Source organism: Macadamia integrifolia, unplaced genomic scaffold, assembly GCF_013358625.1.
Source record: "Macadamia integrifolia cultivar HAES 741 unplaced genomic scaffold, SCU_Mint_v3 scaffold1692, whole genome shotgun sequence".
Classification (NCBI taxonomy): Eukaryota; Viridiplantae; Streptophyta; class Magnoliopsida; order Proteales; family Proteaceae; genus Macadamia; species Macadamia integrifolia.
In genome coordinates, this window is record NW_024868313.1 from 5591 (window position 1) to 31848 (window position 26258).

The window sequence follows — 26258 nt, forward strand, 5'->3', positions numbered from 1 at the left end:
GAGGTAGCCCTTTCTATTGCAACGAAGGAGCGGTGTTTTCACCACATAATCCTTGAGATAAAAACCAAAGGAATCAAAATGAAGAGAAACATTATCATTAGACACAAATTTCTTACATGAAAGTAAATTATTTTTTAGATCAAGAACAAGAAGCACATTTTAGAGATGAAAACAATGATTGGGAGTATGAGTAATACGCAAAAGGAGAGTACCAGTACTCACAAAAAATTTGTTAGGACAATAGTAAGGTGAGATCAAGTGACAAAAGCTAAAATGGGTTCACTAGGAGATTGATGATGGAACCCGAATAGCGATGAGAGCAATTTGACTGGAGCCAACATGAAGACACTTGATGGAATAGGGTAGAGGTAGCCCTTTCTATTGCAACGAAGGAGCAGCGTTTTCGTCGCATAATCCTTGAGATAAAAACCAAAAGAATCAATATGAAGAGAAACATTATTATCAAACACAAATTTCTTACCTGAAAGTAAATTATTCTTGAGATCAAGAACAAGAAACACATTTTTGAGATGAAAACAATAATTGGGAGTATGAGTAATACGCAAGAGGAGAGTACCATTTTAGGACCATAGTAAGGTGATTTGGTATGAAGAATATCTTCAGAGGGGGTCATGTGGGATGAGACACATATGTCTGGGTACCAGGAGTGATCAATGAGTGAAATGAGTGTACATGGCTACAAAAGAGGTTAGTGTTGGTGTACGATGTCTTGTATTCCGTCACAGTTTAATCCAGGGAGTACTGGTGCAGTGCCTCGACAGGCAGAACAACGGTCCCGCTAGCCGATTAGCGAGCTGCGAGGATTGCAAGGGGGGCAGGAGGCCCTCCTGCATAGCAGGGGGTGTAGGGAGCACAGCCCCTTGTTCGAATTTTTTATTTGAGGGCAATTGTATACTTTTCAGATTAGGGTTTTTCGCTATATATTTGTAGCGAGGGTTTTTTTCTCTGTAATGTAAGCAATACTAAGAGGTGTGATGGACGAGCACTGTAAACCTATTCTCCATTGATAGTGAAGCAAGATTTTATCTCACCGGGGACGTGGGCAATCTTGCCGAACCTCGTAAATCTATGTGCATTGCTTGTTCTTGTTTTTCCATTATTTTCTGCATCGTTTTAGGGTTGCATTTCTACAGTTAGGAGATCGTTGGTTGTATAAGCTTGATTTATTTGTTCAGACATTGAAGGGCAGAATGGTTGCTTTTATTGTAAATTTGGCACTAGAGACCTTTGTTAGAAAAGGTAGGAGTAGAAAGAAGACCATTGAATACCGAGGAAGAAGAGTGAGAGTTGGGATGGGGCTTGTAGAAATGGGAGTTGTTAGTATTGGCATAACTATGACAGTGACCAATACCATTGTTGGAGTTTGAATAATGGAAGAAGCTATGTCCACAAAACTTATTTTGCCACCATCAAAACTATGACCACGATTGCTAAAAATACCGAATGATCAGGCAAGGGGCCTTAAGAGTGTTGAAGGTGGATCTCTTACCTGAGGAATTGAGATCAAAGTTCTTCAAAAGTGGGTAAGGTGGATGGGCAATAACGGCCACAACATAACTTTCAAAATCAAAGGGCAAACCAATTAAAGTTTGCATGACTACATCTTCCTCAACAGGAGAATGACCAATAACAATGAGGTAGTAAGAGAGAGATAGAGTTAACCAATCGAAGGTAATCAGCCATTGTGAGATTGGCTTTCTTGAGGTAGTCAACAGGAGAATGACCAAGCAAGGGGCCTCAAGAGTATTGAAGACGGATCTCTTACCTGAGGAATTGAGATCAAAGTTCTTCAAAAGTGGGTAAGGTGGACGGGCAATAACGGCCACAACATAACTTTCAAAATCAAAGGGCAAACCAATTAAAGTTTGCATGACTACATCTTCATCACCAGGAGAATGACCAATAGCAATGAGGTAGTCAGAGAGAGACAGTTAACGAATCGAAGGTAATCACCCATTGTGAGATTGGCTTTCTTGAGAGAGAAAATTGCATTTTCAGTTGAAGGCATTTGACATTGGCCTCATCATGAAAAGGCGTTTAATTGCAACACATGTTCTTCAGGCCCTGAGAGAATTACAGGCCTTATGATATGTTTTAACACATCAACGGACAAGGTTGCAATGATCCAAGAAAAAACCTTGTCATCTTCCCGTTTTAAGAAATATAGATGGGATTCGAGATGGAGTGACCATTTTTATCCATGAGAGTGGGTCAGTCGGAGGCAGAGGGTTCATCGAACCATCCACATCATGCAATGCATCATAGTTGTTGAGGACGGAGAAAAAACAGGGAGAAAAAGGGTTTGTCACATGAGGAAGTAGTCATAATCAAGGTTTCTGGGAATGAGAAATTTGACATTGGAAATTTTGAAGACAGGATGCGTAGCAGAGAAATATAGGATCAGAACAAGAGAATTGGGGAGAATATGAGGAGAGTTCTCTATGTTTGAGGGAGTGTTCGTTTGGGAGTCGGAGTCCATCATTGCAGAAAATAGGAAGATGTAGAAGGAAAATTCACAAAAAAAGGAAACCTATTGCTCTGCTCTAATACCATGAAAACTAGAATTCTATTGTGCAACCCAGACTTACTTTCATTTGACCAATTATTATTATTATTATTATTATTATAGCAATACATTTTCATGACAATAATGCCCTTGTGTTGGACATCTGTTCATAGCATCTAGTAGGTCACAGGCTTGCAAACAATGCTACAGTAGCGAAGCATAGAGAGGTGCTAACCACACGCTTACAAACTCCTCTTTTTTTTTCCACAAAAGGGGGGGGGGGGAAAGGAACCTTATCATATGGACCCACGCAATATCATGATGCCATGATGGTTATCAGGATTCCTTTCCCCACTCCTGATAAGCAGCAACAGTGATTTGTAAAAAGGAACTAAAAAGGAATCAGTTCCTAGTGATGGAACATTTGCCACCAACAATCCAGGTCACTGGTAAGAGGCTTCAAAAGATATTTAAACTTCCACACTGCAAATTTTTTTTCCTTTCCCGTTTTTTGGGAAGAAAACATGCTGAAATCCTATGGCAAAGTAATTCCACAACAAAATAAACAAATATATGGAACAATTCGACCAGAACTCCATAAGTTAGAAAGCTGGTTTAATGGACTTTTGAGATACCAGAAAGGAATGAAAGAATATTGTCATAAGGACCCCAAAGGCTAAAGTTATTAACGGCATACGTCCCGAGATGAAATCTACCTTTAAATTTTGGGGTATCCTGCTGCATCTCAATATTATAAGTATAATGGTCTCCTCAGTCAACTTGAACATCTAAATTAATGCATCTCAGTATTATGTGGTCACCTTGCCTCCACCTTCAGCTTACAATACTGACCTAGAAAAGGAGAACAAGTACAATCAAATGTTAGATAAAAAATCAAACACCACAAATTGCACAGATATTAAAGCAAAGAACTAGAAGCTTGCTTACTATCGCATCTACATGTCATAGAGCCTCTTTGCTCTCGAATGTGCACCATCAGAGAATGTGATGTGAAACTGGCCTACCTTGTCCTACTTCTGACTTTAACTTGAATTCACTGGAAAGAAAAATAAACCATTTTAAAAGGGATTCATCTAGTTGACATACAAGAGATTCAAATAGTTAGGCCCTTAGATAAACGAGATGATGCCCTTGTATTAACTTGAGATAAAAGTTTCATTTGCAGAGATGGGCAGTCATCACTCACAACATATTTTCCAAAGGAAAAATGAGTTGGAAAAAAAATAGAAAGCTACCAACATATATATTTCCAGCTGATTGAGCGGTCATTCACTCTCGACTTTAGGTGGTATCTGCATGTATCTACAGAAAAGAGCCTGCAACAAGGTGCAAGTCCCCTGCTTTCGCATGGTCCTTGGGGGGGCATTGGAAATGATCCTAACCTTGGCATTTTGCATGCATCAAAATATCATGCAAGCTTACTGTAAGGGTTGGTGTTACATCCAGCAGAAATTACTCAAATTTGCTACTGATATTGATTAGAGTGAAAATAATGGTTACCAGAGAGAAAATTGCAAGTACAAAAGAAATTAAGCACTGACTTTATTTACTGGTAATTTTAGTCTTTTCACCAAAAAAGCATCTTATCCAAGTTATTTGTTTCTCCTTTCCGTCAATTCTGATAAAATACTAGTTACCTTCTTTCCTGTGAAGCTAAATTATGGTAAAGAAAGGAAAAAAAAAAAAAACCTCCCGATTCATAGTTTCAATCACGTATATTAATGGGAAAATATAAGTAGTATTTGTAAACCTTTAAGACTAGCCGCAATGATCTCCTACTAGGGCTAGGAATTTCTCTTGCCGTTTGCATTGAACTTTTTATATTCTTTCCAGTAGGTTTGGTGCACCCATTTTGATCCACACTACTAGTTTGCAGTCTCTTACTCTGAAGACCATCACAATATTTGTTACCATGTGACCTCTTACAGTTCCTTTCTGATGTGTTGTCTATCTGTGAGCATCTGAATGAACAAAAAAGATAATAATCAGGTACTGTCCATTACATTAGACATAAAAACATGACTTTGAGAACAAAATTTACTCGGAGCTCTCTCTATCATTTATGGTGCTGCTTCTTTCCTGCATATGAATATCAATGATTGTCAGTTTCTAAATCACTGGATTGATAGAAAACTGAACAAAAACATCTACCTAAAAGAAAGAAAAAAAATTGGGGGTATATACATATAATTTAGTTGTTAGAGATAAAAAAACTAATGATATTACAAAGTTAAATCAGAAATGTTTTCAATTGAGGTCCAACTCAATATTTATCCAGAATTCTCTTAATGCCACTGTGCTTAATTTGACAAAGTTGCATTACATATCATAGTTGTCATGGCGACTAGGCAACCCAAGGGCATTGGAGAGGTGATAAGAGACAGGCTCCAGTCATGACCATATGTATTATAGCAATGACAATTTTATACTTTTATGCTTATACGCAACATAGAAGCCAACATATAACAAACAAAGCATAGGATATAATATAAGCATATTCATCAAAAAACAAAACAATAAACATAAATCAATATAAACACATGAAGTATCAACAAGGCTTGTTGTCACCTTAGACCCAAGAAAGAGTCTGGATGCCTAGGTGACGCCTTGACAACTATGTTACATATAATGCAATTGGAATTTTACAATAAAATACTAATGAATTAATGGTTCTAGCGTGCAATAAAATATATTTAACTATTACCATGGCATAGCAAAATTTCATGCCATGCATGTAAAATGAAAGTGTAAAAGTTCAATTCAACACAAGAAAGGTTTATTCCAAGCTTTCAACTACCAAGGGTAACAGCTGCCTAGTGCAGTTGGTGAGGTAGTGGTGCTTCTATTGCACACTCACCAGGAGCTCTAGAGTTCGAATCTCTTGGCTGTTACCTTTTTTCCCCCTCCCCCTTTTTCTATAGTGTACCTAATGTAAGGGTATTGAGAGGTCAATAACCCCCAATATTATTCCCCAAAGCTCCAATTAAACCAAGCATAATTATAGAAAAATCTGAAAACCAGATTTAGAAACAAACCCCAAAACAGGGTAAAACTAGGGCAGCCGGCGGTTGGGAGTAGGAGCCCCTCTGATGGGGGTCAAATTTGGATCGGCAGAGGCTGTTAAGGTTCTGAATAAAACCACCAAAGGGATCTTCAAACTGATTACAGACCTAAGAGTTTTGCAGGTTCTTGATTCCTGGGCTTTAAATAAGGAAACTTGGAGAGAATCCTCTAGAACAAGTTCCAGACCTCAGATGGGCCCCCAATGCTGGTCGAGTCTCTCTCTCTCCTAGGGTGATAAACAATGGTGACAAACAAAACCCCAAAAGGGGAGGCTGATCAGACTTCAGACTTTGGAGGTGTGGCCACTCAATTGGACTTCAAAACAGCTTCACTGCTGAAATCGATTCTTCCCTCGGACTGTTCTTCAAACAGATCTGGTTGGTGGACTTTCGGGTCATAGTAAACACTCTTGATATGATTTGTTTGTTTTGTTTCAGTCCAACTCCATGTTGGAGTCCTAAGAAGTCTTTCAGGAGTCCTAATAAGAGTCCAATTATGCCTTTTGTTTGTTAGTCAGTTTTTCAGTTGAGTTATTTTAGGAAACTTGTTTGTTAGTTGGTGAGTCAGTCATAGATATGATTTCTATTTGTAATAGGAGTCTTCAGTTACTTTCCTGTTTGGGTTATGACAAATCTTTCCTAATTGTAATCAGCAAGGTTACAGCCTACATATATGGCTGGTCAGTTGTAACTTAGGGGAGAATGATTGAATAAAGTTCAACAGAAAGACTACTTAAACTAATAAAGTAAATCTCTGTTTCCTAATTTCTACCCCATATTTTTGTTAGAGATATTAGTTATGCTCCTAAGGGCAGTTTAGTAATTTGTCGTAACATGTTTTATTTTCATTTCCCTCAAAGATGTATGTGTAATATCATGTAAATATATTAGTGAAGTAATATATTGGTGTGAGTGAGACTTTACTCACAACACACATTCTACCATTCTTCTTCTTCTTCTCCATCTTCTTCCTCTCCAACTCTTTCTCCTTCTTCTTCCTCTTTCTCTCTCTCTCTTTCTCCCTTGTTAATCACAAACCTTACATTCTAACTTGGTATCAAAGCACAAGATCTTGGTTTGAGAGTCGGATTACAAGTTCGCTTATTCTATCTTTGGAACCCTAGGTTACAAAGGGGTCCCAAGGAAGAGATCATTATGTGAGAAGACTTGAAGTTTTTTATCAAATGAGCTTGAAAGAGGGTCAAAGCAAACCCTTGAAGAGGTTTTAGAAGGAATGAAGCTGTTGAGGAGCTTTGAGAGTCGTTTTCTAGGCAATCCATGATTACCGCCCTCCTGTTCTTGAGAACCTTCTTTCTCTTTCATCCTGCCACCTTTGGAGGTGGTTTATACCTCATTTGAATTGCCCAAGGGTCCTTTACAAAGCTCCCAAGCTCCCAGTCCTAAGGAGAAAGAGGTGTGAGATCACAACCTCTTTTCCTACTAATTTACAGGTACTGCCTCCCCTGTTTTCTTCTCTGTTGGCTTCCGAAGTTGTGTTTATGATGGACTTCAGCCCTATTGGATTGTGAGATGTTTTGTTTGGGTGTTGTGAAGTGGTATGATCTGTTTTGCTGCTATTAGTATGCCTTGATCTCATTTCTTTCCTTTTGTTATTGTGTTTCTTCCTTGTGGGATTCATCTCTGAGTACTAAGGAAGGATTTTTTGGGTAGAGTGTGCACTCCCCATTGTGTTTGTGACTCCTTATCCACAATATGTCTGAAGATAGTGGACTAGGAGCCCTCTTTAGTGATGTTTCAGCCAATGTATCGAGTAGTGCTCCTCCTACTCCTATGGTTTTTGATAACTCACATACTGTGAAGTTGGACAACACCAACTATTTGGATTGAGCTCATTCTGTGAAGCTTTCCTTGTAAAGTAGGGTAAAGCTAGGGTATATTACAAGTACCATTAAGGCTCCTGCACAAGATGACCCAACATATCCAAAATGAGAGACCGAAAACTCCACTGTTATGACGTGGCTGATCTTTTTCATGAAACCTGAGATTGGAAGAAGGTTTATGAGGAAAGAAACTGCCAATGATATTTGGGACAGTGTTACTAAGACCTTTGACCGTGTGAGTGACTCGGCCAAAGTTTATCAACTATTCCAGAAAGTCATTGGCATGAAGCAAGGGGTGAGGACCATTTCTGAGTATTATAACACAGTCATTAGTCTCTGGGAGGAGTGTGATCACTACAGGGACCTCCAACTATCCAAACCTGAGGATGAAGCTAAGGTTTACCGGACACTTGAGAAACAATGGGTTCTTATTTTGTTTGGTGGGTTGAATCCTGAGTATGAGCCTATCCAAATACAGATATTGGGCCGGTCTCCACTTCCATCTCTTGATGAAGTGTGTAGCTATTTGCAGAGTTAGGAGACCAGGCAGGTGGCCATAAAGCATGTTCCTTCCTTGAGCGGTCAGCTCTTACTACTAGCTCTCAGAGAGATTGGCATGGTGGTGGCCAAGGCCAAAGCCCATCCCGTGGCGATGATAGACGTTGTGATTGATGTGTGAAGTCTGGGCACACCAAAGAGAGTTCTTCATGGTCGACCTCCTGGCATGTGTGGTGGTTCTGGTGGTGCTCGTGGTGGACGTAGTGGGGGAGCTAGAGCCCACAGTGTTGAGGCCAAGCATGCTACTACAGGGTCTACTCCTAGCCACAGGAAAAACACATTTCCCTTACTAGGGAGGATATTGCAGTATTCCGCAGAGTCATGTCTCAGCTGGGAGGCTCATCATATGCCCTTAGAGTGCCAGATTCCTCAACTTCCGTCTTACTGGTTTCCTCATCTGCCCCTTTCACAGTACCATCTTGGGTTATTGATTCTGGTGCTACGGATCATATGACTAGTACGTCCCATTATTATGATACGTACTCTATTTGTTCCGATAAAGATAAGGTCAGGGTTGCCAATGGCTCCCTTTCCTCCATTTCTGATAAAGGTAGCATCCCTATTACTTCTTCCATTTCACTTGATTCTATGCTTCACGTTCCTGACCTTACCCGTAATCTCTTGTCTATGAGTCATTTGACAAAATCCTTAAACTATTGTGTCACTTTTTTCCCTTCTCATTTTTTCTTTCAAGATTTAGTGACGAAGAGGATTATTGCAGTGGGCGTGAAGAGAAAGAACTCTACATACTTGAACCTCAATCACCTCTTTTGGCTATAGCTCAGTTTTATGTGTGTGGACGTACTGATAGCAGTTATGTGGATTCTGTGATGTGGCATCAACATTTAGGACATCCATCTTTTGTTTTTATGAGGAAACAGTTACTTCATTTACTTACTTATTTTCCTAGTTCCCATGTTTTTCATTGTGAACCATGTATTTTTGCCAAACACTGTCGTTCTTCTTATCCTTATCATGATAATAGATCTATTGTTTCTTTTAATATTGTGCACTCTGATGTTTGGGGACCTTCTACTACTACTTCTCTACTTGGTTTTCGTTATTTTGTTTCATTTGTTGATGACTTTTCTCATGCTAATTGGACTGTTCTAATGAAGCACAAGAGTGATGTGTATAATGCCTTTAAAAATTTTTATCATATGGTATGTACACAGTTTGACACCAAAATTAAAATTGTTCATTCTGACAAAGGGGGGAGTATATGTATGGTGGTCTTCAAGACTTTTTTACTGATCATAGTATTATTCATCAGCTAGCTTGTGTTAACACACCCTAACAAAATGGGATAGCTGAGAGAAAAAACTGCCATTTGTTGGAGGTCAGTAAGAGCCTTCTCTTTGGCATGCATGTTCCAAAAACTTTTTGGTCTAATGCTCTCCTTACTACTGCTTATTTGATCAATCATATGCCAACACAACTCCTTGGTTCCAAAACTCCCTTAAACATCTTGTCTCTTCAATCCTCTTCTTTCTCCCTTCCCCCCAAAGTGTTTGGGTGTATTTGTTATGTCCATGTTAATAAGTCTTCACGAACTAAACCGGACCCTAAGGCCCTTAAATGCATCTTTCTTGGCTACTCCTCCACTACTAAGGGATACAAGTGTTATCATCCTTCTTCCAGACGAAGGCTTCTCTCTAAAGATGTCACCTTCCTCGAGTCTACACCTTTTTTTGCCTCTTCTCATCATCCTCTTCAAGGGGAGCATAATGGAGGTGAAAAGGCTACTGATGAGATTCATTTTCTTTCCCCATTGTCTATCTCTCCTTTTATGCTTGACATTGGGAAACACAAAGAGGTGGATATTATTGATGTTGGTGATCATTCAAGAGGTGGTTCAAGTTCAGGTTCAGGAAATGAAAAGGAAACCATTGTGTACACAAGGAGAAACAAGAAGACCTACCAAGAGTCCTCTTTGAATCCAACTCCTGAGATCCACCCTCTTCAGTCAAGTAATATCTTTCCTTCCTCATCAGAGTTAGATCTTCCTATTGCTATTAAGGGAAAGAGAGCTTGTACTAATCCTATAGCCCAGTTTGTTTCCTATGACTCTCTCTCTCCTACAGGTGTTGCATTCACCATTGCTCTCTCATCTGCTTTTATTCCCAAGAATGTCTTTGAAGCTATGACTGACCCTAAGTGGAAGCAAACCATGACCGAGGAAATGAAGGCCCTTGAAAAAAATTGTCCCTGAAAAATTGGTTGACCTTCTAAGGGGGAGAACTCCAATTGGATGCAGATGGGTCTACACAATTAACTACCGGTCAGATGGTACTATTGAGAGGTACAAAGCAAGACTGGTGGCGAAAGGATACAGTTAAGTGTATGGGATTGACTACCAAGAGACATTTGCTCCTGTGGCTAAGCATAACACTATAAGGGTCCTTTTGTCTTTGGCAGCAAACAGGGATTGGCCATTGTATCAATTGGATGTAAAGAATGCCTTTTTGCATGGTGATTCAGAAGAGAAGGTGTATATGCAAACTCCTCCTGGCTTTAAGTTCCCTTCTGCTGCAGGAAAAGTGTCTTCTCAAGAAGGCCTTGTATGGCCTTAAACAGTCTCCAAAGGCCTGGTTTGAAAGGTTCCGACAGGCTATCTTGAAGAATGGTTATTCCCAAAGTTAGGCTGATCACACTTTGTTCACCAAGCGTGGTAATGGCACCATTACAGCCTTGATTGTCTATGTGGTCACTAATGATGACAGGACTGAGATAGCCAATCTGAAGAACTACTTAGCCAAACAGTTTGAGATTAAGGACCTCAGACCCTTAAAATATTTCTTGGGGATTGAAGTGTCGAGATCTAAGAAGGGCATAAACATATGCCAAAGGAAGTTTATTCTAGACCTATTGAAAGAAACAAGAATGATAGGCTACAAGCCTGCAAGTTCTCCTATTGAGCAAAATCATAAGCTGGGAGAAGATGCTAGCCCTTCTCTTGTTGATGCAGGGAAATATCAAAGGCTAGTTGGGAAGCTCATTTATTTGTCCTTGACTCGTCCAGACATTACTTATGCAGTGGGGGGTGGTGAGTCAGTTTATGCATGCTCCCACGAGTGGGCACTTGGATGCGGTTTACCACATTCTCCGGTACTTGAAGTCCTCTCCAGGAAAAGGACTACTTTTTGCCAAGCATAACCATATGAGGATAGAAGGCTTCACTGATGCAGATTGGGCTGACTCAGTTTCTGATAGGAGATCTACTTCATGTTATTGCACATTTGTAAGTGAAAACCTAGTTACATGGCGAAGCAAGAAACAAGCAGTAGTGGCTCAGTCTAGTGCAGAGGCAGAATTTAGAGTCATGGCTCATGGAGTGTGTGAACTCCTATGGCTGAGAAGGCTGGTCCAAGAGTTGGGATTTGATACTGAGGCACCTATGAGGTTTTATTGTGACAACAAGGCTACCATAAGTATAGCCCACAATCTAGTGCAACATGATAGAACAAAGCACATAGAGGTGGACAGACACTTCATTAAAGAGAAGATTGACACTGGTTACATATGCACATCTTTTGTGAGGACTGGAAATCAGCTGGTTGATGTCTTCACAAAGGGTCATCTTCATCATCAGTTCAGTTCTCTACTATCCAAGCTAGGAATGCATGATATTTATTCTCCAGCTTGAGGGGGAGTGTTAGAGATATTAGTTATGTTCTTAAGGGCAATTTAGTAATTTGTCGTTATATGTTTTATTTTCATTTTCCTCAGAGAGGTATGTGTAATATCATGTAAATATATTAGTGAAGTAATATATTGGTGTGAGTGAGACTTTGCTCACAACACACATTCTACCATTCTTCTTCTTCTTCTCCATCTTCCTCTCCAACTCTTTCTCCTTCTTCTTGCTCTTCCTCTTTCTCTCTTTCTCACTTGTTAACCACAAACCTTACATTCTAACTATTTTAGACCTACTAAAGTGGCTTATTACAAAGAAAACTCATGGGATCAAAGCCCAACACCTATAAAACCCAACCCAAGGCTTATTTCCAATCAAATAAACCCTTTAAATGACTGACTTATTTGCATCAATTCTCCTGTACTTGAAAAAACTCGACCTCGAGTGTTGAACATTAGAAAGATCACCTTGGTGTGAAGGTTATGTTCAAGTCCATAGAAAAACTCAGGAAATTCTTTAAAAACATGAATATAGTGTAGAGGACGAGGCTCTCATTCTTCAAAGTACTTTGAAGGAATAAAAAATTCCTCATGCTCAATTGCAGAATCTTCAGACATGTCCATAGGGTCATCCACCAATGTACCATTGACCTCTGCAAACTTTGGTGCAACGTAGAACTCTTTTGATTCATCTACCCAGTGGTTTTTTATTGCTCTCGTTGATGGTTCAATCACATCTTCAATCTTTTGATTCATCTACCCAGTGGTTCTTGGCTGTTCACAATCATCACATTTTTTGTAGTGCCATGTTCCTTCTCAACCTCATTGTCCATTACGGCAACTTTGTTGCTTTCGAATTCTTTGATATGAGTCTCAGTGATGGGAACATCAAGGACCTACTCTTTCTCACTGACAGGAATTACTAGAACTTCTTTAACATGAACCTCAATTTCAGGGTTTGGTTCTAAAATATTCCTCCAAAGAATCTAGCCAATCAAGGGCTTTGTATAGATCCCTCTATCTAGCAAAGTAACAAACTTCCAGATCCATCTTCGGTTCGGTTCGGTTCTGATACCAATTGAAGGACTCTAACTAAACTAATAAATCCTACTTTCTACCTATATTGTAGGCCCATTAAAGTGGCCTATTACAGAGAAACCCATAGGATCAAAGGCCTAACACCTACATAACCCAACTCAAGGCATATTTCCAATAAAATAAACCTTTAAGTGCTTATCTGCATCAGTAGCGATCTAAAAAAAAGATCAAGGGTCATTTAGACATTTATATTGGGTTATGAACCCTTTTATATTGTTCCACATCTATGCCCATACCTTCCATAAAATCACCAAACCTCAAGAGTTGCCTTACTACGTCAATCCAGTTTTTCTTGGACCTTTCCCTCATCTCAATTAAGCCTTTATCTTATGACATGCCACTCCTCACTACAGTAATTGTTCCTTAATTAAACATGACAAACTAATTCAGTCAACTTTTCCCCATAATATCACCAATTGCTGTTATGTTAACCCTATGTTGTAGTGATCACATTCATGTTTAATTCTATCCTTTCTAGTGCCTGCCTAGGCCCATAATTGTCAAGGCATTTCCTAGGCAAGCACATTGAACTCCTTGGTTGCCTTGTTGGTGTTGCCGTGCGTCTAGACCCCTTCCAACTCCTTGGGTCACCTAGATGTCGTGACAATTATGCCTAGGCCTGGGATCAAATCCCACTTTCACCCTCCCCACCACCCACTATAGATCCTAACTATAATACTAATATATTTTTATGTCTATGGGGTTAAACCTACAGAAGAGGGTGGACCTTGGTGCAACATTAAGGTTGCTCCATTGTGACCAAGTGATCACGGGTTCGAGTCAAGGGAATAGCCTCTCCGCGAAGCAGGGGTAAGGAGGCATATTATGACCCTCCCTAGACCCCACAGTGGTGGGGCCGCAGGAGCCTTGTGCATTGGGTATGCCCAAGGTTTTAATTATCCTTCTATATTTGCCGATACTAATTGATACATATCGTATCTTTAATTTACCTATACGATACCTAAAAAAATTTGATATTAGTAAATGTAAGAAACTTCATCCTTCTATATATAATCAATTGAATGCACTTGTCTCTCATACTTTGTTCTCGTTTTTATACATTTTTATAGTGTTTAATGCTTCAATACAGTATTTTGCATATATCCTGAGTGTTTCCAAATGTTTCTTCTCCATTACCACACATATCTTGTGTATCTTGTCTCTCTCTGATACGACACGATACATCCCTTAAAATCACCCTTCCGATACGATACCAAATACCGATACTTTAAAACCTTGGGTACACCATTTTTTGTGGTTAAACCTATATATGCCCCTCCCCATACCATGAAGTAGCAGGTTCCTCGTATATTGGGTATGCCCTAGTCGTTAAACCTACATATATAACCCATAGAGCTCAGACATATCATGTCAATGGTGGTAGAGTTTATTTTAAGGCTTTGATAATATGTAGTTAACATGTTGGACTTATGGATTTACATGTAATCTATCCACGTTATCAAAAGTAAGTGTTGAGATGACCATAGTTAGCATATTATTATCTTGGGTATTTTACTATTTATCATAGTAATTCATGTAGATAGGGATGCTTAGTTAGTGACACCCTACTTTCTTTATCTGTTATGATTAGTAACCTTCAAAGAGACCTCTGTCATCATTGACAAGTCAAATCATTCCCCAAACCTCTAATTCTCACCTTGGTATCAGAGCAAAAAACCCTAAATTTTCTTTTCTTTTTCTGTTTTGTTTTCTCTGCCACGTTTGGGGGCCCTCGCCTCATAGTCTAGCATGGTAGACTAAACCCATTCTATGCACTACTAACCCTAACCTATCGCGCTTCCCTCCACTCCCGCGCCTTTGTGACCTAACATCACCTTGCCTCCCACCTCGTGTAGCCACGCTCATCGTGCCTCCTCGCCAAGCGTCATCATGCTTCCCACCTCGCGCTAATCTTGTCTCTTCACTAGCCGCTACCGCTGCTCCTACCTCCCACGCCGCGATCCCTCTGGTTGCCACACTTCATTGCAGGTGTCACTGCCACTTGTGTTGCTATCGTGTTCTCTTGCCACCTACATGCGTACCGCCCTTCTATGCCATGGCTACTGTGACTGATAACACCAGTAGTTGTATCTCCTTCGGGGTGTAAAATGGTCATCGTTTAGGCAACCAGCTCTCTCTCTCTCTCTCTCCACCATCCCAATCAAGTTTAATGGTCAGAACTATCTCACGTGGTCTCATGCCTGCCTGCTTACAATCTGTGGGAACAACTTCTCTGGCCTTGTCACTGGGAAAACCCACAAGTCTCTTGTGTGAACTTAGAGTTGTTTTTGAAGATCCTACACGTCTATACAATGATAACAAGGAAACCAACGGTATTGCTCACAATCCTGTCCAGCATAACAGAACAAAGCACATTGAGATTGATAGGTACGTCATTAAAGAGAAGCTCGAACAAGGGACAATTTGCATATCCTTTATTAGTTCTGAAAACAAGTTAGCTGATGTGTTTACTAAGGTTGTTCTCTGTAAAGCGTTTAATCTTCTTCTCACCAAGTTGGGCATGTATGATATATTTGCACCAACTTGATGGAGCATTGAGATGACCATAATTAGTTTATTATTATTACTTTGGTTATTTACATTGTAGATAGGGACGCTTAGTTAGTGATACCCTACTTTCTTTATCTGTTATGGTTGTAACCTTTTTATAAATAAATGTGACCTCTATCATTACTGATAAGTCAAATCATTACCCAAACCTCTAATTCTTAACTATAAGCCTCTACATTTTCTTGATAAATATAGAAATGGTAACTTTATTGATAAAAATAGCCGGAACAATATAAATCAAACCTCCTTAATGGTCAATGTGCACAACCTTAGAGAACAAGCACAATGCACAAGAGAAACTAGCACACAACAAAAGCCAAACCCTGCTAATTGTTTCCTGATCTACTACAATGTTTTGGTTTCGTAATAAGTCAAAACGAAACTCCATGCGATATGTAAAAAACACAACGTTTAGGTCGAAATTTTGTTGTTTCGGTAAAGTTCGATGATATGTGTGGTTCCAGTATCTTTTTTTACCGAAAGAATACAAACCTTTAATATAATGTATAGTTTCGAACGAAATGGGCCCAAATTTTATACCATTTCATTGGTTTTGCTGGTTTCCAGTCTAGGGTTTGTGGAAATTTGGTTTTTTATTATTTTTTGGCCAAATCACTCCCATACAAGAGTAGAAAAAATACAATATTTGATAATTATGAAAGGGTTTATAATTATATGTTTATGCAGTCCTAATGCATATTTTAGTTGTTTTAAATTATGTGGCCTAGTGCTCTATTTTGTGTGGAATAGGCCATATTAAGAATGTATAGAGCAACATATAACGTATACTACCAACCTAGGATCCAAAGTCAAACTACAATTTTTGGTGCCTTTTTTTACCACCTACGGGCTCCACAATTTAGAGGGCCTAAATAGGGTTTCCTTGAAGTTTCAGGACCTAATTGGCCATTTGGGCCTTGAAACCATCCATTGAAACTATCCACCGAAACCTGGAAGGTTTGACTGAAATTTCGCGGTTTCGTGAAATATCTCGGTTTCAAGCCTGGTTTTGTGGTAGTGAATAATTTTTCTTATCTTGGGCTCAAGCAGGGCAAGTTCAAAACCTAGGTTGAGTTAGGATCTAGCCATCCTTTCGGCCTGCCCAATGCTGAATACCCAGCCCTGAACTCAACTCACATTTCAGGGACAGTTAAATAGGAGCAACATGGAACCACCTTTAGGACCAGCCAAACAGATGACATCCAAAGAGCAAGTGATTTTATGAGGGGCTGCAATATCAGAGTTTTGATTTAGCTATCGCTTTGTTGTGTTCTAGTTCCTCCCATCTTTTGTTACAAATGGCATTTTGGAAATTTTGGTTCTTGATCTGATTTAACTCTTGCCTGGTTCTCTTTATTTTCTATTTGGGTTAGTTTTTTTTTTTTTTTGCTAGAAGATCAGAATATATTAAAATTGAGAAAAAAGGAAGAATATATTATAAGCTATAAGCCAGAAGCGAGTCTCCACCTTCAGCATTGCCATCAGCAGAGACTCACAACTGCTATCTCATAAATCTGAATCTAGTTCTGCCTGCCTCATCAGAAAACAGCTCACTCATGATACGATGGGGGAGAATAACATCGTCAGACGAGGTCCCAATCTTGGCTGCTTCCTTGGCCAAATAATCCGCAATCGGATTAGCTTCCCTGTAACAGTGCGAGATCTTCCAAACAATACTATTTAGATAACTGAGAAGGTGACTCCATTCCTGACAAACAAACCAAGGAATGAACCGATGGTGGAAAAGCCCAACAGCCGCAGAAGAGTCAGACTCAATCCAAAGGCGATGGATATTCCTATCACGAGAAATTGAAATCCCCTTAATTATACTCCAAATCTCCGCCGTGAAGCTGCCAGTGACACCGAGAAAAGTCTGATAACTGAGAAGCATCCTTCCATCATGATCTCTAAACACTCCTCGCCCTCCTGCGCCTTGGATTACCAAGAGAGCAACCGTCTGTGTTTATCTTCACCCAATCACGCATGGGCTCACACCAATGAACTTCCAAGATAGGAATAGGGCGCTAAGAGGATGTAGTAAGTTGCAATCTTCTGCACAGGATAAGGTCTTCAGCAGACTTGGGAGAAAATTTCCGACTGCTACATATGAAATGGATGTCCCCTTTTATATTGCTTAAAATCATGGCTAAGTTTCTTTTCTTCCCTTTCAAAGCGCCTTAGATTTCTTTCGTGCCAGATTGCAGCAAGGAAAGAGAACAAGGCCACCACCCATGCCTCTCTCAGAGACCAACTTTTAGCCTTTCTATTTGGGTTAGTTAGGTCCAAGTTACTTCAGTTTAGAATTAGTAAGTACTAAGTAATAAGTAGGAATAGTTTTGACTTTCAATGTATCATAATTGAAGTTCTAATTTAGATACAAGTTGGGGGTATCCAAGAACATGTATCAGTGTAATATTTTATTCCTTATTGTTTTATGAGAATTTGGCTCTCATAATTCACTTCAAGCATGTGGCTGCTAAGAATTTGTTGGACCTTGATTATTTCACAGAGAAAGTCTGATTGCTAGTAATTAAAATTCATTTTCTACATTAGGTTTATTCATCTTTACATATATTTTCAACGGTTCATATACCATTTTGTTTTTGAGATAAACCATTGCTTCTTTCATTGCTTACTAGCTACTTGACTTCAAACCCTAGTCCATGCTTCTAAAAAGCATTAAAACCACCCAACAACAAATCCTAACCTTTTTTATCAGAAAAAAAAAAAAAAAAACACTCCTAACCCTGTTCCATAGCAAGGAGAAATTTCTAGTATAAAATGATATAATTTAGTAACAGGAGTCTGGATCCTTTGGTTGTGTGACTGGTGAATTTCCATGTGTCGTGGATGTGAGAATTGTTGAATGGATGGAAACTTCCAGTAACAGCTTTTTATAATGATGTCTAAATAACTTTAGAATGAAAATGCTGATGTATTGAATGTATGTCCCCCTAGACAACCAGAATACTAGTCTAGTTATAAACTCAAACAATCCAGACTCATAGAGTGACACTATCCAACATTATGAGATGTTACAGATAATAGCATCTCTACAATGTCAAATTATATATTAATATTTAGGTCATAGTTTCCAAAGTAACAATATGTTGGCAATAAAAGGAAAGAAAGCTAATACCCATGTTTCAGTATATGCAGTTGGAGGGTTCCTACAGGTGTTCTGATCATGCTCACAATTTGCAGATTCTCCATTTTCAAGTTGTGTACTGCGCATCAGATCATCAAAATTAACTAGACCACAGTTCTGGCAAAAGGAGTTTATCACGTTCTTACATTGACTTCCAACTTCTGACATCTGCATCTCTATAGAAACACTTGTTGAGAATCCAGGACAGACCTCACTAGGATTTTCAAAACTGGCAGTATTGGACGGGACTGAAACCTCACAGATTTCGCTAGATACTGGAAGACCCCTATCTTGGAAAACATTACAAGTCCCTGAGCTGTGTCTTGCAGAATTTTCAGTACAAGTGCTACAAAACATTGAATTCTGATGCTTCATAGAATCAGGGCAGTTTAGTCCGTCCAACTTCGTATCCAAAACAGAGTTAGAGGCCGATTTTACCTGGGAAGTATCAAGGACCTCCAAATCAAGACATGTCATTTCCCCTTCTCTAACACAGGTTTCTGTACCAGAAACCATTTGCATCTGTACATCAGAATTAGGTCTGGATATGGATGTAAGTACTGGATCATCATTCTCTGAAACCCCTAATATTTCTAGAGGAGTTCTGCATGGTATTGTTGTACAGGACCTTAGTGTTTCACCAGTTATATCTGAGTAATGAGGATCCTGCAAAGAGTGCTCATTTGTCACAGCTGAACTCAGGGAGGATCTGGGACATCCAGGGTCACCTTTTGTTTGGAGTCCTGACTCTTTACTCGAAAGTGATGAGATTTTCATTTTCTCATCACCAACTGCAATGTTTTTAACTTCCTGGAAGATACAGACCTCAGTTGTGAAGCCCTCAACCCAGTCTGATGGACTTGAATTTAAATCAACGTAAAGATTAATTCCTTCTTCAGAACTGACAAACAACTCAAAAGGAGGTGCTTTTATAGAAGACTCATTGGGGGGAAGGCCATTCTCTGTAGAAAACACAGTAGAAGTTGGGCTTCTATAATGCATTTTTCGTGAATTGCCTGCCCCACCAATGGTGGTGGAATCTTTCGAATTCTTATCCGAGTTTCTTGTCTCTGCAGGTCTCTGAGACTCAAAATTTTCAGCGTTAAAACTAGCCAAGCCATGTTGAGAGCCAAAACGTGATATAGTTGTAATCTCTTGCAGCTCATAAGCAGAGCACCCATAACCTTCTTTAGCTCCATTGATGGAAGGTTTATTGAGAACCATACTCACAGTTGCACCTGAAGCCTGCAGATGCAAAATATAATAAAGTTTCCAGTACAGAGAGGACAAAGAAATAATGTTAGAAAGTAACCCTGCACAAAAATATATCTTAATCATTCTAAAAGAATACGAATGAGAAATTACACCTTAGGAGACATATGAGCATTTTTATGACTACACATTCCACTGTAGTTGAGAGTTCGAGAATTCAAATCTTCAGAAGTGTCCTCTTTGGAAAAATGGGAAGGTCCAAAGCTATCAGCATTAGATGTTCGCAATCCTCTTTTGCACATTCCTATTAGATTGCCAAGTTATATTTCAAGCAGGACAATTAGAATCATTTTCCAGTTCTATAGGAAAAGTTGCAAATATAAGCTACTATCAAAATCCATCTGTGAAGCATACCTCTGCAGATTTCTCCTACAGCTTCCAATTGCGGTACAGATGATGTAGGAGGGAAAACATCCATAGATCCATTGCACCATTCCCCTGAGGGTAGTGAATGAACACTCTTCTCATTTGACTGAATTAAGAAGAAACAATCATGTGTCACCAAATACACCAATTCATCACACTGAAACCAGAAACCTGTTTAAGGACTAGACTATGGAGATGTCTTATGCATATAAGCACTCCCAAGTCTCAAACTCATGGAAAACCCAGGGAAAAAAGAAAAGACTTTCTGATACATCCATTAATCCATAGATCCCTTAAAATAAAAGCAAATGATATGCCGGTCCCAAGTGTAATACCCTAATCTGACTTTTTATACACTTACCTAGATGGTTCGAGAACTCGATTTCACAGGTATCGCCAGGGGTCGAAACAAAACCTCTAGTATTTTTTAAAATCATCTGTTTCGACCAGGTATCGACAGGTTTTGACCATGTTTCCCCTGTTTCAACCGAAACATGGGAAATTTCGACCTTTTCGACCTCGTTCGACCATTTGGGTTGAACCAGGTCCTATTTAATTTGTTTGAAACAAAAACCATTCCCTATTTCAGTAGATTTCGACTTTCTCTTGTGCTTTTTTTCTCCCAAGTGTGGGAAACTTGGGGAAACAGTGGAGATTTTCATTTTTTGACTATCAAACTTGAATCTAAGGGTGATTAGTGCTACCTCTACACAAGAAAGGCATCTTGAACCGAAAAGGTAAGTCCCAACTTCCCCAAAAAACTTTTTTTTTTATATAATATGTTAGTAAATAGGGTAGAATCATGTAATTTTTTTATATGTTGCTTAGGAGGACCCGATCTACGGATTCACGATGGCCAAATTTTTTTTTGCATGTTAATGCTTTTTCTTAATATTCTGTTTTTAAAAATGCATTTACCAACATTTTTCTGAAAAAAAAAAATACGTTAATAGTTGGTCTTTGGTGTTCAACTTAATATATGCTGAACACCATCAGCCGAGCTACAACTTGATGATTTTTTTTTTTTTTAGATATATTCTGAAATTATTTTAAAAATGTAAATAATTACGAAAAATTGTCTATTATAGTTTGAAAATTCAAGAAATTTATAGAATGTATTACAAATTCATTTACAATCATGCTTGTAAACTAATGTGATGTTTTTTAATTAGTCATTATTTATTAATTAAATAATTATTTTTTAAATATTTTTTTAAAATATTTTTAAATAGGGAAAAAATATAATGCTTTGTTGGGAATTTGCAATTATCTCTAATTGTTTTTATGAGTCATTATGGATGCATATATGTTTATAATTGGTCTTTTTTTTGTTGGAATAGTGTTGTAGGAAGATTTTAAGTGTTGCATAATGAGTGATAGAGGTGGGGACATTGCATGGTTGCATAGGAGACCCCTATCAGCTGATAAAAGGAAGTCACAATGTAATTATTTCCAGAAAAAATATGTCTGGTGGGGCCACAAGATTAAAGTGGCATCTAGCAAGTGGGGATAGGAATGTGTTGGGCTGCCTTAATGTATCCAATGAGATCAAGAGGAGCATGTTGAAGCATTTAAAATGAGGGTTACAGAAGAGGAAGGAGAAGATGGCAGTTAGGGATGAATAACATGATGCTTGTCTTGAGTCATTGCCAGAGTTGGGGGAGCAAGATTAAGACAGTGAGGAACCTGACTTGGATGATGTACAAACGGCACAAGAAGCTGAACAATTGAGGAGGGCTTTTGTAGCAAGCAAAGCCCAACTTGATATTGATGAGGAAAGACGGGTACAGAGGGCTAGGGAAGCTAGTTCATCTCGAGCAGTTGAAAAAGACCCTGAGCCACAGAGGAGGAGGAGGAGGTTGAGACATAGAGAGCCAAATGTTCTATTGAAGAGGTCCTAGAGTAGGAGGGACCAAGCCCCAACTCCACCCACACCCACTCCCCCACCCCCACCACCACCACCACCACCATCATCTCGTAACTGTAATGTTGAGGTTCTCCAATCTGATACTGCACTGTATCGAAGGCAGGACTCGAGATGATTAAAATTGAAGCAAGTGTGGACCAATGTTAAGGAGGCAATGGGGATGGCTTTCTCTAAGTGGGCTTTCTATCATACCATTCCAGCCAATGTGACCACAGGGTCATATTACCAAAACATGCTGGATGAGATTGGTAAGGCTGGTCCAAGTGTGAAAGAGCCAACAACTTATGATATGTACAATGTATATTTGCCAAAGCAGAAGAAAAAGTTGGTAGATTACATTACGGATCTAAAGCCAATGTAGGAATATTATGGGGTGACCGTGATGAGTGATGGATGGACTGGACCCACTAGACAATCCATCATCAATTTCATGGTGAATTATGATGGAAGGCCAATCTTCCTAGAGTCAGTTGATGCATTCAATGAGAAGAAAGATGCAAAATACATTTACAACCTCTTAAAAGAGGTGGTAAAGGATGTTGGGGTCAAGAATGTTGTACAGATTGTCACTGATAATGGGAGCAACTTCAAGAACGCTGGGGAAAAGTTAATGAACAATCGAAGGTACCATCTATTTTGGACTCCCTGTGCAGCCCATTGTATAGATCTCACGTTAAAAGATATGGGAAGTTTGAAGATTAAAAAAAAATGTGGTAGAGAAAGCAAGGCAGGTGACCACATATGTGTACAACCATGGGTTTACTCTGAACTTATTAAGAACAAAATGTGGTGGGGACTTGGTGAGGCTAGGATTGACAAGGTTCGCGACGAACTATATCACCTTAAAGAGCTTTGAGACGAAGAAGTCTATATTGAGATCCACGTTTGCTTCTGAGGAGTGGTTTAATTGGGATGGATCTGACTCCCAAGGAGGAAAAGCAGCCCAACCACTATTAGTGAAAAATTCTAGGAGGATCTCAAGAAAGTAGAGAAGATATTAGATCCGATTGTGAGCGTCTTGAAGTTGGTTGACTCACAGAAGAAACCCACCTTACCAATCATATGGGCTGCCATTGAAATAATGAAGATGGAGGTGGAAGCGGTGTACCAAAAGGGTAACAAGAAGTTCCTTGCCATAATCAAGGACCGCTGGGAGAGGCAGCTCACGCATCCTCTACATAAGGCTGGTTAGTTTTACTTTATTCACCTTGCTTGAACTTGTTAATACTGACATATACTTTTGCTTACCCAATATTCACCTTAACTATTTTTAGCTTATTACCTAAACCCCAAGTATCAATACAAGCATAGGGTTGGCTTGAGAAATGATCTCATAGATGCAATTCACACCATGGTGGAGAAGATTGAGTCAACCCAACCGCACAAAATATCATCAACACGGAGGTGAGTGTTGAAGTTATTAATTGATGCAATTATTACCTAGGATATGAACATTAAGTTGCTAACATTATTACCGACGTATAGATGAAAGCCTTTAGGGATGGTGGTGATGGGGATGGTAGGGATGATGTCGGTGATAGATTAGCTGCCATACGAGCTGAAGTAACACGGTTCTACAACCATCTCCAGTAAGATTCATAGGGGAGACCAAGTTCACACATGCCATGCAAGATGAACATCATGGTTCCCGAGAACAGAGAGGCTATAGTAGAGGACCACACAAAAGGTTCGAGCCTTATGATGAGGCAAATAGGATGGGCCAAAGCATGGATATATCCAAGGTTCGAAATTTCGTTTCATTTCGGTGTTTCGGTGGGTTAAGAAACACTGAAATACCGAAATTTCGTCGAGATTTCGCCGAGATGGTGTATTTTTGTTTTTCTTTTTCGGTTGATTGTTTCGGTGGTCCAACGGCCATATTTTGACCTGAACTTGGTGGGTAGCTTATTTTAAGGTTAATAAACATGCTTAGAACATAGAAATGCAAAAATATTAGAACATGATATTATTTTAGAGTTGCACCTTTGTTTGGAAGCAACCGTAGATGTTCTAAAAATTTTACCAACAGTATTTATGTACTATTTAAAAAAAAATTGATTTTGGAGAAAGAACTTTACCTTTCTTAAGCTTTAAATGTGCAGATCTTCTTGTAGGAGTCCAATGAAAGTCAAAATGTGTGATGGTGTGGCTAATTAGAAGCTTGTTGGAGTGTTTTTCCTTCAAAACATGCAAAAGGAACCGAAACCACTGAGACAGGCGAGACAAAGTTGAAATTTCAGTGAGATACCAAAATAATACCGAAATTTCGACTATGGATTTATCTAGTTTATCTTCCACAATGGAATCCATGAGTTTGGGACAGGGTGGAGGATCTGAGCATTAGCGTGCACCAAAATTCATTGACTCGAGCCCTAGTCCAGTACATCAAGGTGATAGTGGCTTTAAGAGCACCGGATCAGCTACATCGCATTATGGGTATCCGGGACAGTATGGTGTATATGCCGGTGGACCATCCTTCGAGAGCACAGGTTCATTTGGATATGGTAGTGGCTATGGGCAGTATGATGAATCTTCTTCCTCATTCGAATAGGAGGGTTCTACAAGTGGTGGGTCATCTTTTGTTGATAATATCTTTGGGTATCGATCCCAACCTTCTATGTCATACCCACAAGGGCCACAACCCAACCTTCTGTGTCATACCCACAATGTTACTAACCCATTCCCTAGGTTAGGATACCTAGCTAATGTTGATGATGAATCTTATACAAAAGCGGTGAGAGACTACCAAGACAATTGGGCCCAAAACATGTCATGGGATGCATATGTCTCATCAGATTCAAAGGAGCGGCTACGACATCTGCAATGGTATGCAGCTCATGGGATGGAACTACCTAGACACTCTACTTGGAATTGAGTCACTACTTTCGAGTGATGAGTAATTGAGTCAAAACTGTTGAGTATTGATAGATAACTGTTGATTATGTAATACTTTTATTTATTTTGGATCATTTGGATTATGTCTTATGTTTTGATGTAGATTGTAGACTATATATAGTCATTATGTAGTAAAGTTTCAGAAGTTAAGCCAACAAGTCAGCGTAATGATTATCGAACCTTTGGTTCACCACACAAGTAGGAATGTGTTTTTTTTTTATGAAACTAATGATGTGAATGTGTTAGAAATGTTTAAAATATGATGTACACAATAAATCAGACCAAAAAAACACTGTTTGGGGGTCAAAACCTAAGTTTCTACCATACCGGAAAAAATTCCCCAGTATCCTCGAAATTTCCCAGGTTTCGACCAAAATTTCGGTCTCCCCAGAGATTGAAACCTGATACCGTGAACCTTGCTTACCTGTGAACAGGCAAGAGTACAGGACAGAGAAGGCCCATGCTGGCTTGGTTGGCAGCAATGGAATGCTAGGAGAGAAAAAGTGACCCCACTTGGTCATGTTCATCCTGCCAACATTGCTAGAAAAATCACCAGGAAGTGTGGGCAGCTAGGTAATTTTCAACCTAAAAGAGATCAGGTAGGGAAGGAAGCATGATAGGCCATAGGGGGCTGAAAGTGGCCAAACTGATGGGTACAAACCGGCCAACCGGTTTTGCCTGGCAGAATGCATTTTTCTGGTTTTTGCACTATGGGCCCCACATCTCTACCGTGCAAATTCCCACTTTGCCCCTATGTAAAGAGGGCTACATAAGCCATGAAATGCATAGTTTAATTTCAGAAAATGCAATGAGGGAATTTATTAATTTAATCAAATTCTGATTAAATAAGTGATATATAAATATATGTATATATATAATATCTATAAGGGCCAACCAAACAGACCTTTGGGGTGCCTTAAATACAGGTTTTAGGGCAAAAACCTCACCCCAAAACTGTGGCTGTGTAACAGTAAGAAGAAGAGGGGAGAAAGAAGAAGAAGAAGAAGAAAAGAGAAGGAAGAAGAGGAAGAGAAGGAGATAAGAAGGGAACTCACCTATCTCAGGCTACTACTGGAATCGAATCTGCACCAGGTGAGTAAAACTACTACTGTACTAAGCTTAGGAAGGTGATTTTGTATGTGTAGGATAGCTAGGGTTAAGGTTTTTGCCAACTGGGGACTGCCAGGGAAACCCTGTGCAGAGTATTGCTACGCAGTAAGGTAAAACCCCAACCCAGGGAAGGTTTCAGGGAATCAATTGGTTAGAAATTGTCCCTGTAAACCCTGGAATCTAGGGTTTCTATAATTTTAGTAGTAATAGAGAAAATTAGGATGGG

At 39.3% G+C, this 26258-nt stretch overlaps 1 protein-coding gene across 4 annotated transcripts in view; it reads right to left on the minus strand.

Moving 5' to 3' along the window:
- Window positions 1-2994: 2994 nt before the first annotated feature.
- The window catches only part of LOC122064603, a 67244-nt gene continuing 43980 nt past the window's right edge, over window positions 2995-26258 (minus strand). For 3 of the 4 annotated variants that reach the window (XM_042628329.1, XM_042628327.1, XM_042628328.1), the window contains exons 4-10: window positions 20089-20206; window positions 19830-19978; window positions 18454-19707; window positions 4590-4627; window positions 4299-4509; window positions 3476-3584; window positions 2995-3379 (exon numbers count right to left, since the gene is read on the minus strand). In XM_042628329.1, the coding sequence (XP_042484263.1) occupies window positions 3582-3584; window positions 4299-4509; window positions 4590-4627; window positions 18454-19707; window positions 19830-19978; window positions 20089-20206 (1773 nt within the window). In that variant the 3' untranslated portion in view covers window positions 2995-3379; window positions 3476-3581. Of the gene's footprint in view, window positions 3380-3475; window positions 3585-4298; window positions 4510-4589; window positions 4628-18453; window positions 19708-19829; window positions 19979-20088; window positions 20207-24105; window positions 24202-26258 lie in introns of those variants that run through there. The other variant, XM_042628330.1, reaches the window with a different exon arrangement.